The sequence below is a fragment of the Neopsephotus bourkii genome, unplaced genomic scaffold (genome assembly GCF_033783945.1).
Source record: "Neopsephotus bourkii isolate Nb327-2 ecotype Australia unplaced genomic scaffold, CSIRO-AGI_Nbou_v1 NB_1632, whole genome shotgun sequence".
In the NCBI taxonomy this organism is placed as follows: Eukaryota; Metazoa; Chordata; class Aves; order Psittaciformes; family Psittacidae; genus Neopsephotus; species Neopsephotus bourkii.
In genome coordinates this window covers 911,217-928,544 of record NW_026902107.1, presented here as the reverse complement: position 1 = coordinate 928,544, position 17,328 = coordinate 911,217, and the positions used below count along the sequence as shown (strand labels likewise).

At 45.9% G+C, this 17,328-nt stretch overlaps 1 protein-coding gene across 1 annotated transcript in view; it reads right to left on the bottom strand.

Moving 5' to 3' along the window:
• The window catches only part of LOC133223181 (lysine-specific histone demethylase 1A), a 29,049-nt gene extending 11,957 nt beyond the window's left edge, over window positions 1-17,092 (bottom strand). The window contains exons 1-7 of the mRNA XM_061373657.1: window positions 16,796-17,092; window positions 14,732-14,897; window positions 9,879-9,938; window positions 6,565-6,698; window positions 4,085-4,163; window positions 2,706-2,798; window positions 1,936-2,042 (exon numbers count right to left, since the gene is read on the bottom strand). Of these exons, the coding sequence (XP_061229641.1) occupies window positions 1,936-2,042; window positions 2,706-2,798; window positions 4,085-4,163; window positions 6,565-6,698; window positions 9,879-9,938; window positions 14,732-14,897; window positions 16,796-17,080 (924 nt within the window). The 5' untranslated portion in view covers window positions 17,081-17,092. The remainder of the gene's footprint in view (window positions 1-1,935; window positions 2,043-2,705; window positions 2,799-4,084; window positions 4,164-6,564; window positions 6,699-9,878; window positions 9,939-14,731; window positions 14,898-16,795) is intronic.
• Between the last annotated feature and the right edge of the window lie 236 nt (window positions 17,093-17,328).

Sequence of the window (17,328 nt, the reverse complement as noted above, 5' to 3'; positions counted from 1 at the left end):
ATCTCAAATACAATCCCTGGTACTTCTCCACGGGATGGTGTAAGGATTCTCTTACCCAAAGGGTCAATAAATAAAACATGATTTGCCAAGAACCTCTGCAAATGAACACTTGCTCTTAATTCATCCAAGTTATGAAATAAAATGTTTGAGTTGCATTAACAAAAAAGAAAAAAGGAAATAAAAATAGAATTGGCTGGATTTAACCACATCTACAGTGAGATCTACTGGGATTCTACAACCAACCCTTCACTGCCCACAAATAGATTAAGTTACATATTAGATTTCCTCCTCCAACTTCCTACCCAAATCCAACAGCTCTATAGGAAATTAGTCAACTGTGCTGATGGAAATTAAATTTTAGGGTAAGAAAACCCATCAGGCAATTATTCCTACCTGCTCTCCACAGAAGGGCCAGCTACCTGTCAGGATAACCATGAACCAACAGCCCAGTTCAGCAGCAGGAAGAAGTTATGGATTCTTGACACATACAAGTGACTTCCCACCACTTTAAACTGAATTAAGGAGGACTTGGGGGTCTTGGTTGATAAGAAGCTCCCCATGACCCAGCTTCAGTGTGTGCTTGAGCCCAGAACCCCCCCGTGCACTGAGCTGCACCCCCAGAGCGTGAGCAGCAGCTCGGGGAGGGGATCCTGCCCCTCTGCTGTGCTCTGGGGAGAACCCCCTGCAGCCCTGATCCAGCTCTGGGGCAGCAGCACAAGAGGGACCTGGAGCTGTTGGAGTGAGTGCAGAGGAGGCCATGGAGCTGCTGCGAGGGCTGGAGCAGCTCTGCTCTGGAGCCAGGCTGAGAGAGCTGGGCTGGGGCAGCCTGGAGAAGAAAAGGCTCCTGAAGGGGAGACCTTAGAGCAGCTTCCAGCATCTAAAGGGGCTCCAGGAAACCTGGAGAGGGGCTCTGAACAAGGAGGAATGGCTTTAACCTGCCAGAGGGGAGGCTGAGGTGAGATCTTAGGCAGAAGTTCTTCCCTGTGAGGGTGCTGAGACATTGACTATTTCAGAGGAGATGCAGCAGTCCACAGAAAAATGACTGCAAAATACTGCACATGATTTTAAAATAGCCTCTTTCCAGATCTACAGACTGATTATATGCACAGAACAAAACCCAGGTTACAGCAGATATCTTCTCCAGCTTCCCAAAACCCCCAAGACACCAAAATCAAAGCACCAAAAAAAAAACCCAAACCCACAGTACATTCAGGTAGCAAGAGATTCAAGCAGTCAGTGTTGCACTCTCTTGTTCTAGTGCTATGGGATCTGGGAAGCACAGAGCAGCAGCTCCCCACCTCCCCTAGCAATCTTAAGAGCCTGAAACATTAACCTAATCAGCTTATTTCAGGCTGTGCTAGGAAACTATCAGAAGCAAATGAATAACAAGAAATGAAGTCAGGAAGTAAAACATTTGATAAATTCCAATTTTTCACACACTACAAAATGTAGCTCTATATAGAACTTTAAAGCCTCTGTTAAGCACCCAGTAATAAGTAAGGAAAGAATTCATGTAGATTTAAAAGGTACAAAACAATAGCCTGCCTGACACCGTATAGGAATCCCAAACAATGATTCTATTTAATGGGCAACTTCATCAAGTACAGACTTGCATTCTGCTTCCCAGCGAAGCATCAGTTCCTAATCATGAAAGAAATATGATTCCAACCTGTTACTGGTATAAGCTGATGACACAAGCACCTGATGATACAGTCCACCCCTGAGAAAGTATTAGCCAGCTCCCACTGAGGACAGACAGGACTCTTTCCTCATGAGACAGGTTTAGCACTCAGCAATACATCTGGCTGCCTGTACCTACACACAAGCTTGCCCATCTTGGGCATGCTGCTGGGCCACTTGGCCTTAGGGACTAGGCCTGAATGTGGTTACTGGTTAAGCTTCTGTATAGAAGTGAAAGAGCACAGAAATTTATACCCTGGCTTCCAGAACTGTGACATCCATTCCAAAACTCTGCAACTGGCGAGCTGCTGCCAACCCAGAGACTCCAGATCCGATGATGATCACCTTTCCAGTCTTCTTGGCTAAGGAGAGGGAAAAGTAAGCTACAGGCTCTGCATGTGCTTTATTACACCACTGCAAGCAGTTACATTAAAGTTGCATTTAAAGAGACACCAAGAACAAAAAGCAGCTTCCCTCTCATCAGTTCTGACAAACTCTTTAACCAAACAAACAGCCACAAAACAGAAAATGGAAGTGATTTTGTGCATAACACGGTAACAGTAAAACACTTCACAGTCCTCCTGGATGACACGGGTACAAGAAAATACACCAGTAGTGCATCTGTGGCAATGAAGAAAACAGGAGGAAAAGTACTGCTGAAGAATCAATGTTCGAAGAAGAAACTGATTCTTATTAATTATTGAATCCTATTTCATTAAAGAGGTGCAAGTATAGGATTGTGTTTGTGTCTTTTGTTCCTCAAATGAGGAACGAAGATAACTCATTCAACAGTGACAGCCCCTGAATTATCTACCAAAGATTTGCACATGTTTTCCTTCTCAAAGTGATTTACTTGAATTAACAGCTCCTCCAGGCCCAAATAAACCCCATGAACCCTAGAGCCAAATGCACTGCCAGCATTTTTTATTCCCTCAGCATGACTATCCCAAAAGAAGAAAAAGTCTCAAAAGTTTGGCTTGAAAAATCACAGAACAATGAACCAAAACCATTTTCAGGTTTCTTACTTGGAAGGGGCTTCACTCTCTTGTAGATCCCGAAGTTGATGAGCCCATGCCGCTCCAGGTAGCTGTGTACTCTGTGCACGAGCACCGTATCACCTGCAAAATGGGAATGTTTCACCATCATTCTGCATGTTTGGCACTGAGAACGTCTTCACAAGCAAACAGATCACAGCAGCAAGGCAGCAAAACCACCCTGAACACAGCCCTTCCTGCTCCCCAGCTGCCCTCCCCAAGAATCCATCCTCTTGAGAAAGGCTGAGGAGTTTTCTGGAAGCCACAAGCTGGTTTTATGCTACCCTGTAGCTTTGAATCCTGCCTGAAAAGCTGCACAGGACATGCACAGGACATGAAATGCTTCTATTGCTCTAGTGCAGAAGAACACCTTTCCTGAAACTGACTGCAGAAATCTGGAGAGCTTTATGCAGAAAATGAGAGTTACCACTGTTAAACCAACCCATTACTGGAGCACTGAGTTCTCATGCTTGGTTTTATAAACACAATCATTCCTTATTTTGCAATACTTGACAGTGTATCTGCACTCATTTCAGCATTGTTTTCTTCTTTAATTACTTCCTTATGGCTCCCCTCACCTTTTCCAGTTTACTGGGAGCTTTTATGAGAAGGTTAGAACGGCCTACATGTGCAAGCAGTAGCTCCTCGCTCTTTGCATAGAGACACAGAATGGTTTGGGTTGGAAGGGGCCTTAAAGCTCCTCCAGTTCCAACCCCTGCCATGGACAGGGACCCCTTCCACTGGAGCAGCTTGCTCCAAGCCCCTGTGTCCAACCTGGCCTTGAACACTGCCAGGGATGGGGCAGCCACAGCTTCTCTGGGCACCCTGTGCCAGCGCCTCAGCACCCTCACAGGGAAGAGCTTCCTAATGTCTAACCTAAATCTCTGCTTTGACAGTTTAAAACCGTTCCCCCTTGTCCTATCACTACATTCTTTCATATAAAGTCCCTCCCTTTTACTGCCTTCTTTCACTATGGCCATTCAAGTTTTATGCAATTTTTTAATGTCTCCCAGAAACCTTGTGATTAAGCAAATCTCACAGCTGCAAAGCACCATGAAGCTGTAGCAAGCTTTACAAGCTGTATGGGAATTCCCTCTCACGGAACTTCTGTACCAACCCACCTTGTTACCAGCCTTTTCTGAAGTATGCTAAGGATGTATTTCTTTACCAGACAAATGAACCTGAACAAACCTGAAACATGAGCATACTGCATTGGTCCATTCTTGACATGAACTCTCACAGGGCTCCACTAAGAAAAGGACCCATCTGAAACCCTCTCCTGATTTTAAGCAACTTTTAGCCAATCAAACCTGAAAACCAACAGCAATGATACACATGGTATGGTTTTGGCAGTAAAAGATTTGACTTACTATTATAAGGTGCTTCTAATTGTTGGATAGTTGCCTCAAATGTCAACTGAATCTTTGGGTTATCCAGCCAGAGCTGCAGCTGTATTTAAATGAACAATAAGACACATTAAGTGTTACAAAAGAGGTGTTTTCTGTGTGTTCCCAAATGTTGTTAGATGAAACCCTCCAACAAGTCACACTCTGGCAGTGCTATCCAAGCCACTGAACTTTGCCTTCCGGTGTATTTTAAGGTGCAATAGAGTCCATTTGAACTTCCTACACCAGTTCAACTAAGTGGAAACACATCAAGCCAGCAATCTCCTCATCACACATCCAACAAAACACACACACACAGAACAAAAGCTACAAAACAGCAGTGCCAGAATCACCTACTCTGTCTTCACTGATACAAGACACTACCATGGGCTCCACTGCCCACATATACTCAAGAACACGTAGAGAACAGTTACAGTTCAAAAACCAAGCAGGAGGAGCTGCCTGTGAAATATGAATTATCACAGAATCCCAGACTGGTTTGGGTTGGAAGGGACCCTAAAGATGATCTGGTTCCACCCCCCGTTAGCCCCTCTACAAATACACAGAACAGTGCAGGCCTTAGAAGAAGATTTAAAAGCTTCAAACCACAACTGCCCTGCACTGCCACAACAGATCAGTCAGCCTACACTCTGCTTTGTAAATGGTCATGATACGCTTTAACCAACAGTAATTCAGCCACAGCTTTTAATGTTCTGTGGTGTACCCCCCCTCCCCTCCCCTCGGGCTGGTTGGGTATTCTGGGGTGGGGGGGATTACTGCATTAGCTCAAATGAAGTGGATCTCCTTTGGTCACTTTGGTCACTCTGAAGAGCTCAGATGGATTGTAAAGGATGACTTCCCTTTAGAAAAGCTACTGTGAGCCTTCCAAACTCCATCTTTACTTACCAGATGATTCATTCAATTCTTGGTTCCATTTGTTACCAGGCAAATTGGAAATACCAGACTGACTAGTCTAACTCCTCTAACCTCCAGGAACTCTTCACGCCCTCTTCCATATTTTCAAATCCCTTGCACTGAGCCAGCTGTAAGTAAGAGGATGCACACTGCAGTTCACAGCTCTCCCAGAGCCCTGCTGAGCACTGGGTTTATATTACCATTTGCTTCATCCGCTGTTCTATAACCTCTGCTATCCTGACTGGAGGAGATCCTCTCACAAGTCTTCCTCAGAAAGGGATTCCTGCTTAGGAACATCTCTAAGCTCATCCATAGTGAATAAGGACCAAAGACCAGCAATGCAGCTCTTCCAGGACAGCCCTGCAAATCCCAGCCATTTATCAGATTCAGTGGAAGGCTTCTCTGCTTCTGACGTGTTTGTAAAAGGATTACTCACTCACTATACATACGAGCATGCTGTTTTCCAAGCTCTCCCCCCTCCTCACATTCTGGTCTGGTTTTATGTATCTCAAGACTTCCCAAAAGTTACAACTTAGGTTACTTCGAGGGGGATTTCACAGGAACAGCAGAAGTCACATTCTTAGCAAGATGATGTCCACCATGCATAAATTTCACATAACTCTTTGAAGTTATTAAGCACTGGGTGCTACCATGATTGATACACTGTGATGCCCCGATCATCTTAAGTCTGTGAAAAAAACTGAATGCAAGAAGGTGTTTTCTCTCTTAACTATGGTAACAAAGCAATTTTCAAGATGTTTCTTGCTTTGAACCCTATTTTTGTGCTGAAGAACCCAAAAGCATTGTCACAATTTAAAAACATCACCTGCAAAACACAAGGCCACTGTTTAAGTTTTGTTAAGGTTAAACCTTCAGGTGCTGGCCTGAACTCAAGTGCATGAACTCCCCTGTGAATTATTTGAATATTGCCCCTTCTTTCTGTGTTTTAGGTTGTGTGAAGTTTTGAATTAGACAGAAATGCTACAAACAGTCAGAAGCAGAGTTTCCTTTCTTCAAGGTTACAGGTTCTTTCATGAAATCAAAGCAGGTAAAGGAAGTGTTCTGTTGTGAGAATAAGCCACAAGACTGGGTTAACAGCTCAGCACTACAGCAACTGAATGCTAAGCAAAGTACGAAAATACAAGCTTAGAGGTTTGACTTATTCTAAGCAACAATGTATGTGATTATTATTTTAAAGTATTCTACAGACACTTCTTTAAGCTGAGATCAAAAGAATATTTGCACCAGGTTTCTGTTTGCTTACCTTTTAAAAGCTGTAGCACATAGTTTTGATGGTTGTTATGACCACGTTTTGGACACTGTAAATGTACTAAAGGTTCTTTATGCTGCCTCACAGCATTGCCTCAATCAAGAACTGGATAACTCCTTCCTTAGACACTCAGAGCATGAAGCAATTGCAGAAATGAACCCCCACCGTCTCAAAGCCAAGGAAATCTCCCAACTGTTAGACATGGTAACTGCCAAACAGCCTTTGCAAGGTACACAAACATCCTACCCTTCTGCCAGCAATACCTTCACAATAAACTTACCGTGCGGTTCCTGATGTACAGAAACACCTTCTGGGTCTGCTGTGGCCCACTGATTATATCAGGGAAGCAGGCAGCTTCTTGAGATGTCATGCGGTCATGTGGAAGTCTACTCTGGAAAGCTGCACCCTCCACACCTACAACAAAAAGACAAGTTGTCTACAGGCACTGCAAAAGGATCCATTAGGTAAGTACTTTTACACTACCCTCCCTAGCCAGTGCACCCAGCCATGATGTGATACAGGGCCAGTTTCATGTCATGCTTTCACTCAGTCCTTTTCTTTACTTCTGCAAGACAAGCAGGCTCCCAAGTGAACAGTTCTTTGAATTACAGGCATCAGTCAGGGTTAATGAACAAACTGCACCGCAAACAAGCAAAAACCCCAACCAACACCCTGAGAAATAACAGGGGCTGGGCACACATCAATAAAACGTGTATCAAATATAACACATCTATAATACAGTATCAATAAAACTGCTTTAGAATCTGCCCTTTACTTGCATGGTTTCCAGTTTCTACCAGAATATGAAAAACATTTTGGAGCCTGCTCAAAGCCAAAAGATCTGTGAGACACAAGCACAACGCCTACAGCCCTCATGTGCTTTTCAAGGTTTCATTTGCACTGACCTCAACCTGGAGGAACCCATCTTGACCTTTCCTGTTCCACATTTTCTATATTCCCCACAAGCAGTGCAATGACCAACAATCATATTCACGCTTTTCCTGTGTCCCTCCCCTAGTGCTGCTCCACATGTCAAAGACCAACGTTGAATAAATACAGGAGACATTTTATCTGTGGAAAGACTTCATTCATAAAGGTACCTGCACTTCTATCAGTTCAAACACTGGCAATGAAGTAATCACAGTTATGGACCCTACATTCTCCATCGCATTTGACTGTTGTCCTACATATATAAAATATACTCTAAAGTAACAAACCAAGCCACAGCTGTATAAAGTGTTACAGCACAAGTGCAGAAAGCAAACCCTGCAGGCACAGTGAGCCAAATGCAACACTGAGATGGGAAATGCAGCAAGAGGAAGAGAAACTCCTATGTCCTAGGAAGTGTGTTAAGATCGGGACAGACAGAGGAGAGGACATTCAACCTGGAAAGATATAAACCCATATCCCAAGAGAGAAAACCACACAGGTAATGCAGTAAGATCAGGATCATCCACTGAAACTGGAACTGTTCCAAAAGATTCTAACAGTTCAAAGACCAGACAAGCTTGCAGTTTATGACAGTAACCAAGACAACTGTTTGCAGGTTTGAGGTTCATGTGCAGAGGTACACACGTGGCTGTACTGGGGAGAAAACTTCTTTCAGTTCTGGTGCAGGCACACACAGCTTTAATTTCCAAGGGATTTTACATCCCAAAGGTGAAGAAAAGAATGTAAGCAAGGAAATGGTGGTAAAGCTAAAACCCCACAATTCATTCACAAGCAAAGATAAGACCTAACTGCATGATGGCTCAAGGGAAAGAAAACGGTCTGTGATCATTTACAGGAATTTTACAACAAGAGGAAATTAGTACCAGAGGCAACAGAGCACTGCAAGAAAGTAAAATGGAATTCATAATAGGAGAAGTTAACACACCACATTAATTCTTGACACTAATATGCAGTGATGGAATAGAAACCCGCAGCTCTGCTGGAATTCCAGCTTCTCCAGTGATAAACCTGACTCCCTCTTACAGGGAGAAACAATGAGTAGGCTTCTCCTGACATCTGCTAAAGAGCATCGCCCATGGCGCAGTGGTCAACTACCAAGAAACTTGCACCCATGTCCATTAGGGGAGCTCACTCATTTCTTGGAAAGCTCTGTAACCTATTTATTCCAATTGAGAAGTCGGAGAAATAGCCCTGGCAATAACCCCAAGCAGGGGGAAGGGATTGTTGGTTTGGGTTTTTTAGGGCCACATGTCCATGACAACACCCAAACCCAGCGAACACTTCATTTCATTTGGCCCAGCCATCAGAAAATCTTCCAAAACCTGCATGTCCCTGAATTTACTTCTGCAACTACACAACTCCAAGGGAAATCCATTTCAGAGTGGTTAAATCCCCCCCATCCCACAACCTTACTGCTTGTGTTTCACAAAAGCAACACAGTAAAGGCAGTACCAGTTCAGAACTGTCCTTGGGGCAGGCAACTGTTCCATGACTGAAGGGATAGGTCAGCCTAGACTGAAGTCCTGGATGCTCATCTCTTGACACACAGTTGTGCACACATTGCCATTTCCTGACATTCAGCATCAGCCACCAACGTGCTGAAGTTTTGATTATCTTCTTCCCCACGTGAGGAATCTTGAGAGATGCTGCTCATTTATGGACTGAAACATGTGCAGATTAAAAACCCTCTGAAGGGAAGTCACTTGGCTGCTGAATCAGACAATTGTTAAAGCACACCCTCAGCATATACATCAAATGTAAAATATGCACAATTTCCAAACAGCCAGTGCCTGCCTGAAAACAAAGCAGGCAACGCATCCTTAAGCCCACAATCTGCAACAATCAGAAATCCCATGCAAGTGGTAAGATCCAAACCATAACTTCTTTACTTAGAACAGCAAGGATGCACTCTCAGATGAGCATCCTGAAGTTATATTTGCTTCAAAAAGAGCAACCTGGAGGTACAGAATAGGCTCTGGATCCTTCAGCTCCTTTGCTTAAAACCCTAATCCTCAACCCTTAAGTGAGAGCAGAAGTGGCAGAGCTGGAGGAAGATTTTCCCTTGCACTCAAAGCACTTAGGAGTCAAGACACCAACTGTGGGAATCGAGCAGTAGGTGCATGCTGCCAGCACCAGAACTCAGGCCAAATGGCGAATTCCCAACCCAGAAGCAGACTACGCCTGTCCCTGACAGATAAATCTCCTGGGCTCACCACTGGCTCAAGCACAAACCTCTCTAAAGGAAAAAGCACAAGAACAAAGGAGCAGAAAGGCACTCCCTGCGAGGTTCCTTCAGCAGATCAGAGGAAAGGTTCTGCTGTGCTGGAGCCCAGGCCTTTCCCTGTCACTCAGGGTGGCAGAAACTGGCCAGGTAAGAAACACCTTTCTGCACGTTTGAACTCCTCTGCACAAGGAGAGGAGTGGAGGGATGAGAGATCGGCCTGAGGCATTTCAACAGAGGTTGGTGTCCTCCCTGCAGCTGGTACAGACCTCAACTGAAGCTGGAAATACCCCTCACTTGTTAAACAGCTCCTGTACCTCTGGCTAAGTCCTGAACAACCGCACCCGTGCGCACTTGCAAGCATCACTCCCTAACCTGGCGGCTCCTGCTACTAATTGGCAAGCATCAAACGCCACCCTCACCTGATGCTTGGCCGTCTCCATACCCTCCAGAATTGTCGTCTTGAAGTCCTCCTGCTTGCCCTGTGGAAGGAAAGAGGAGAACTCAGGGACCTTACTCCATAAGTTAAACCATACTGGACATAAAGGCCCGGCAGTTGGCGTTGTAGATATTAAATTCCACCAACCAGCTAAACCCATTTCCTGAGAATCCCATCTGCTGGAACCTAGGTTCAGGGCACCAATCTCTGCAGTCTTCTACGTGTTATCCATGTGATTGGAACGCTTTACATCAGACTTAATGGGACATAAAGAAGCATACAACATTCCTAGTGGCTAAATACTTATGATGACTTCATGAATGTCTAGGATTTGATTAATGAGTTTACATTTCTTACTGCCCAGATCTGGTGGGTGGGTACCACCACATTCCATGGGTCACATACCAAAGGGATTTGATAATCTTGCCCTTGTTGTCCTGAGTCTCTCCATGTGCAAGGGGATAGTTTGAACCACTCCAAAAAGCCTCTTACTCTCAAAAGAGCCTGCTCTTTTTAGTATTCTGCCATAAACCCTTCCCTGAAGCTTGATGACAGAACTGGGTTTGAAAGGCTCAGACCACTTGTTTTGGCTTCAGTGCCCTTGATCCACCAACAGTGTTCTGACACACAAAGATCACCTCTGAATCAAGCACATTTCAATCCATGCAATGTGGTCAATACCCAGCACTGAAAGACATCAGTCTTCCAATGTATCCAGGGCTGAAAACATGAGGAAAGGCAAAGCACTCATCTGAAAGATCTGGAGAAGTCTCAAAACTGCCTTAGCCTGCATGCAAGTCCTAACAGCAGCCTTGACAGGACTACAGCACAACAAGGAACAGAGATGGAGTACAGCCGAGATATCTGCAGGAACAAAGGTGATGTAGGTCACCTCACACACTGCTCATCGTCGCAAGAGATGCTAGCTCCAAGTTCAGCTTGTAAGCAATATCCTTGCACAGTCAGGTATTTATTTGCCTACTGTTGTCACCTCCAGAGAGCAGAAAGCCATGGAAGGCTACAGGGACAGCCCAGCAGTGTTTGGCTGCTGCTGCACCAAGGCAGCAAATTGGGTGCTTTCTCAAGTCCAAGCAAACCCCCACTGAAACAAACTGCTGAGGTCCTGGTAGCAAATGGAACAGTCACTTTCTAGAGCAGAACTGCTCAAGGTGTCATCTCCAAACAGGCAAGAGTAAGGCCTAACCTAAGGCTGAACACACAACTGCTAAGATTACTCTTCAGAGGCTGAAACTGGGTGGCCACTTTTGCCAGACTGCAATTTGAGGCTCTCAGGGGATACACTGCAATTGCAGCTGAATTTCAGCTGAATTACAAATCGCACCCCTAAAGCAAAGGCACAGAAAGCGAACCAAATGTTTTCATGCATTGATAACCTGGGTTAACATCTGGAATGCTGTAACATGTTCAAAAACTCACAAGACAGACTGTAACAAATAACTGCATTTTCAGAGGCCTCAGAAGTCCCAAAATCAGGATTACATGAACTGATGTATCTGGAACAGCAAGAAAAAAATGTCTCACTTCATCTACACTGGAAGTTCTTTATTTTGCTGGGACATTCCAAGACCTGCTTCTGTTCTGGAAAGACTAACACAACAAAAACGTTCATACTTAACCTCCAGCACAGGCCATTCGTTTGCAGGAAAAGTTGTATTTATGCCTTCTGTAAGTTAAGAAATTGAAAAGATGCTGACATCAGCTTCTTGCATTCACTATCCCTAAATTAGTACCGACAATGAGGAGATTGGACAAAATTGCTCCCAGGTTACTTATAAGAAAACATCAGCATTTTCCCCTCTTCTGATAGGAACAGCTAAAGCAGGTCAAAAAAGAAAGCATCACTATTACTGCTTGCTCAGACACAATTCTAATCATTACCCAGTCCAAGTACAGAAGTATGGAAACAAGGTCTCTAGTGCAGGTTGCTCTCCTTCCCCCTAAGAAAGTCAGGTTCCAGCTGCAAAGGAACAGAGCAGCAAGCGAACTGCTGATCCCTGCTGACATCCAGTTACTGCAGCCCAACACAACATGAGCAGGAGCAGAATCTGTTGGAAGTCCCAAGGCAACAGAATACCAGCTGAGGAGCAGGCAGGAAGAAGGGCAACAAAAGAGTCCCCTTCATATTGTCTTAAAATCAAGACTGGTGGCCCATGATTACAACTGTGTACTGAGTTTCATTAGGAAAACAGACAAGTCGGATGAAAGACAGAGAGAGCAGCACCGAGTGTGACTGTTCACTTGACGTCCATCTGAATCATGATCAGTCTTGCACGCTCTAGGAAAACAGCAGCTAGAAACACAAGATGCCCACAGACAAGAGGAAGAAAAGGAGCTGGTAAAGAGTACCTTCAGGAGGCCAGAAAAGTGAAAATGCCATCCGGCAAGGACAAACAAGAAAGATCCTTAGAAGAGAAAAACGAAAGCAGCAAGCTCCTCATTCCAAAGGGGTGCTGGCAAACACCACAAATGTCACTCAGCACTGACAGGGAGTTTGGAAGCTTTCTGCCATCAGAAAATATTTCTCAGTTAAAAAAGAGAGATACTTTAAGGAAATTGCCTTAATCATGAAATCCTCTTGCACCTTTTCAAACTGCTCTGCAATAAAACACAGCAGATCCTGCAAATGCAGACTATAACAATTCGCAGAGCCAAAACATCTGGAATTTCCCACAGTGGAACACATCAATGGAACCCACCCCAAATAAAACCAGCATTTTGCTGTCACCTGAAGTGTGATATTTAATAACCTCCTTCTACTGTAAACTGACAGTGAGGACTAATGAAACACCAGCCACTGTCCCTATTACATGGTTAAGTTTGCAAATGAGGCTTTTCAACACAAAGGGTCATAACCTGTAACACGACAGCTTTACACCTCTACTGCACTACCTATGCTTTTACAGGCTTTAAACGTACAAAGGAAATTATTCAGGTCTGCAATGAGAATAAATTAACAGCAGTACACAAACAACCTCTATTTTGTTGTATTTTCAATATGCAATCCTGTTCTAGAATTACTGCCCTACTCAATACTTCTTATTGAACATTTCTATTTGTTTCAAAGCAGCAACAGAGAGAAAAACAACTCTACCATAAACACTGCTTCTACACACAGCAGACTCCAATGCCCCTTCCTGCTAACAGCTGTTTGAATGAGAGGTTTCAGGGCACTTTAACAGCCAGCAAGAGATGACCTGATGCTCCTGACGTGTATTAACAAAGACAGATCCACCAATGTGCATGGTTTCAGAAGCCTTTAAAAATACAGCAGGACTAGCTATGGAATGACAATGGAAAATCTGTCATCTTCCTACATCACTGCTTCATGCATATCACAGCATTTCTGGGAATGAAGAAAGGATACAATGACCTGAAATCTCCTCATCTCTAGGCAGCTGGATATAGCCCGTTCTCAAGTTGGTTGACTAAATCGAGTGCTCATGGAATAACTGCCTAAGAGACTCTTGTATGCATAGAACAGCATGTGTCTATCACTGCCTATTTTCCACAACTCTTCCTTCACAGGGTAAAACACTTCACTGATTATGCCTCAAACCAATTCCAGTAATCACTCCTAGAGGTGCAAAATGGCAGAGGTACCTGAGAGATCTCTCAGAAAACATCTGAGAACACCAGAAATGTATTAGTATCAGGCCTCAGGGATTAAACCCAAAGTCTGAGCTAAATTAAATTGAAAACTTTAAGATATTTGCTTAATTACACATATCAAAATTCCATTTCTGATAGATCAGCTTCAGCTGGGGGCAGGGAGGATTTTCATCATTGCAAATATTTCAGTCAAGCAGATGAGCTACACTATTCCAGTATCCAGCCAGAAGCCAACAGCCACAACTGAAGAGAGATTACAGGGGCAAATCCCAAGAGATAGCACCCAACCGTGGCTATTAATGTATTTTCTGACACTGAAGGTAAGTATCCCCAAATTGACACCAGCCACATTGTCTACATTCTCAAACCTGCCAGCCAAAAGAAGCCAAATAAGAGCAGCAGAACTGAACATTAACGGTTATCCACATCAGTGATGAACTATCAAAAGTTCAGCCACTAGATTTCAGCTACTGTCTAGAACCAGCTGGTGCACACATCACCTCAGAGAGTCTCTGCAACAGCTAAACTTTGCCAAAGTGTGATTTTGTACATAGCAGAGTGACACATCAACACCAGACCCAGCTACTGGTGGGAGCTGGAAACACAACAGAGGGAGAGGGTACTGCTAACCCCATGAAATCTCAAAAGCAGCTGCTTCCTGAACAAGACTGACCCAAAACCTTCCCAATGAAAAGTGAAGCTTGGCAAGTCTGTCAAAGGCAATAAGGAAAGCACTGAAGTTTAAGCACACAGGATCCAACCAGAACTTAAGATCAGTCATAGTTTTAAAGCCACAGGAATCACTGTAGATTAAACCAGCTCTCCTGCATAGCGATCCCCTCAGTAAATCTAACCTCTCAGAGGGATAAGTGACTGTTGGTACACGAGCAGGTGTGACAGTTAAATGCCAAAGAGGCTATTCTGGTCAACAAGCTTCCAAAGACAAGTCAATAAGGATAATGAGAATACAGCATGAGAAGTTTGGCTTATTAAATCTGGAATTAAATCATGCATATTCCCATCTTTACCAAGCTGCTCTTCTGTGATTTCCCCTCCTTCCCAAATTGGGCCAGCAAAGAAAACACTGTAGAACAACCATTCAAAACCAGACTCAAGATTCATGATGCTGCACCTGACCCCACTTAATTTCTAGCAATAGAAGAGGTAAGTAGTGTCAGAGAAGGAGAAGAAGGTCTCTCTACTCACCAGATGGCTCCTCCGGCTCGCTTTCATTCTCCTCCTCTGCAGGAGCTGGTGGAGGTGGTGGTGGCAGTTTCTTCTCTTTCTCAGCCTTAGCATTTCTCTCTTCTTCAGAGTAATACTCATCTTCTGACAGGTTTGCAAGACTCTCGTCCATCTCCCTATACTCCACCTGTAAGAAGCACCACAGGGGATAAACACACTGAAGATGTCTCTAAGTCTCACTGCTAAAATGAACACTGCAAACAACAAAACTGCCCATAGCTCAAAAGGCCTGAGCTACCTTGTCTTATTACAGCTGCCATGTGATAAAATCTCCAACAGCTTAGCTAGTTCCTGTTTTATCTCCACTAAAGTCTTTGGTACCCAACTGTCCAATAATAGGAACTTGCTGCTCCTACAGAACTCAGTTTATTGGTACTCGTTATATTATCATTCAACCTCTCTGGCTTTCTCCCCCTTCTTCACCTCCCTGTCAAGCCCAGGGGTAACAAATCACCTCTATGTCCAATCCACATATTCCAGCTTGAATTCAGCTGTCAAACCTGGGTGACCAGACCTGTACACAAGATTCACACGGATTTCCTTGGGTGCATCTCACACTGGTTCAGAAACCAGGCTTTTTTCCCCAAGTTAGAAAGTTTGTGTATTTCTACCTGTTGGAAAGGGAATAAACCACTTCTCAATACACAGCCATGGGAAAAAGAAAGAGAAAGCATCTGTGACCCTCCAGCATCCTAGAGGTCACCTTGTGATGACCAAAGCAACTCTCCATGTGTCTTCAAGAGATCAACACCTCTGTCACAGTCCAAGTTCATTAAGACAGGGCAATAACAGGCACAGTTCCCAACAGCACTGGGAAGTCGTGTACAGGAAAGCCTGAATTCAGTAAAACACCAACACGCTCCATGAGCCACCTTTTAGATGTTCACGTTCCCTGTCCAGCACATCCAGTTCTCACTGCCCAGCAAACACTGCACCCCCAGGATCTTTTGTGAACCCAGGTTCTGGAGCAAGTTTCAATGATCCCACGGCACCATAAGCACATTATCACAGGTATTCAAACCCAACACAAACTGCTTCTGCCCCAAGGCCCTCTGAAGGCTCCCTTCCTCCTTGAGCTCACACAGCTTGCAGAGAACAACTGAGTCCAACGGAAAACTCCAAGCTTTTCCCTTGGTTTGCTTTCAACCTGGACACCCTCCTCAACTGAGCTCACCCCCCAGACACTCACAGGAAGGTGACCCTGTGCTACCCTGAAGGGACAATGGGGAGATGCTCTGCCAAAAGAGATTAACACCCTTAGCAAACCCACAGACACTGCACTGATTCCTGCTTGTAAACAGACGAATGTAAAGCGAGTAAAACCCAGGTATGGTGCCTTGAGAGATCACAGAATGGTTTGGGTTGAAGGGACCTTAAAGCTCATCCAGCTCCAACCCCCCTACAACGGGCAGGGACCCCTTCCACTGGAGCAGCTTGCTCCAAGCCCCTGTGTCCAACCTGGCCTTGAGCACTGCCAGGGATGGGGCAGCCACAGCTTCTCTGGGCACCCTGTGCCAGCGCCTCAGCACCCTCACAGGGAAGAGCTTCTGCCTAAGAGCTCAGCTCAGGCTCCCCTCGGGCAGGTTACAGGATGCACCAGGCTGACCTACCCAGCAACTCCTACATACAAAGGACCGGCCAAGCTACCACATCAGGTAAGAGCTGTGAAGAAGCCATTCAGCGCCGTGGCTACAGCACAAGAGAGCTCCCAAGAGCGTTTCCAGCCTCCCCATCGCACCCCCCCAGCACTGGGCACAGCAGAGATCCTCAGAGTCTTCTGCACGGAGGTTTCCAATGAAATGTTCACAAAAGAAACGGCACTTTCTCCATGTCCACAGTAACTCACGACTGTCACGTACCAGACACACAGCACAGGCACAGATCACCAGAGGCTGTTTGCAGCCTTTAGATTCCACCCATAAACCTCGCTATTAACCCCCGGGCGGCACCGAGCAGCGGCAGGGCCGCAACAAGCCCGCACACAGCCCGCGGCACTGGGACCGCTCTCCCCGCACCCCCACGCACCTTGGCCCGCTTGCGCCGGCTGGTCCTGCGGCCCTCGGGGGTCTCGGCGGTACCCGTGGTCTCGGCGCCGGGAGCAGGCCCGGCCCCAGCGGCCGGCGGCTCGGACAGAGCGCCCGGGGGCGAGGCCCGCGGCGGCTCCTTCTTGCGGGGCGTGCGCTCGGCAGCGCCGCCGCTCTCGGCAGAGGAGCCCGGGGCCCCCGAGGCGGCGGGCGGAGGAACCGGAGCCTCAGGCCCGCCCTCGCCGCCCGCCGCCGCCTCCGCGCCCTTCTTGCCCCCCGACAGCATCGCCCCGGCCGCGCCGCACAAAGGAGCCCGAGCCGCGGCGTGAGGGAGGCCGCGCCGCGCCGCCGCCTGACGTCACATCCGGGCCGCACCGGGGCGCCTGCGCGGGATAGACGGTTGCCGGGGAGCCGTTGGGGCTGCCGGGAATAGGGAGGTGAGAACCCCATGGCCATAGAGAGCGGTGCTGGGGCGGCTGTGGGACGACGTGACCCATGGAGGCATCGAACCACAGCCTGGGGTGGGTTGAAGGG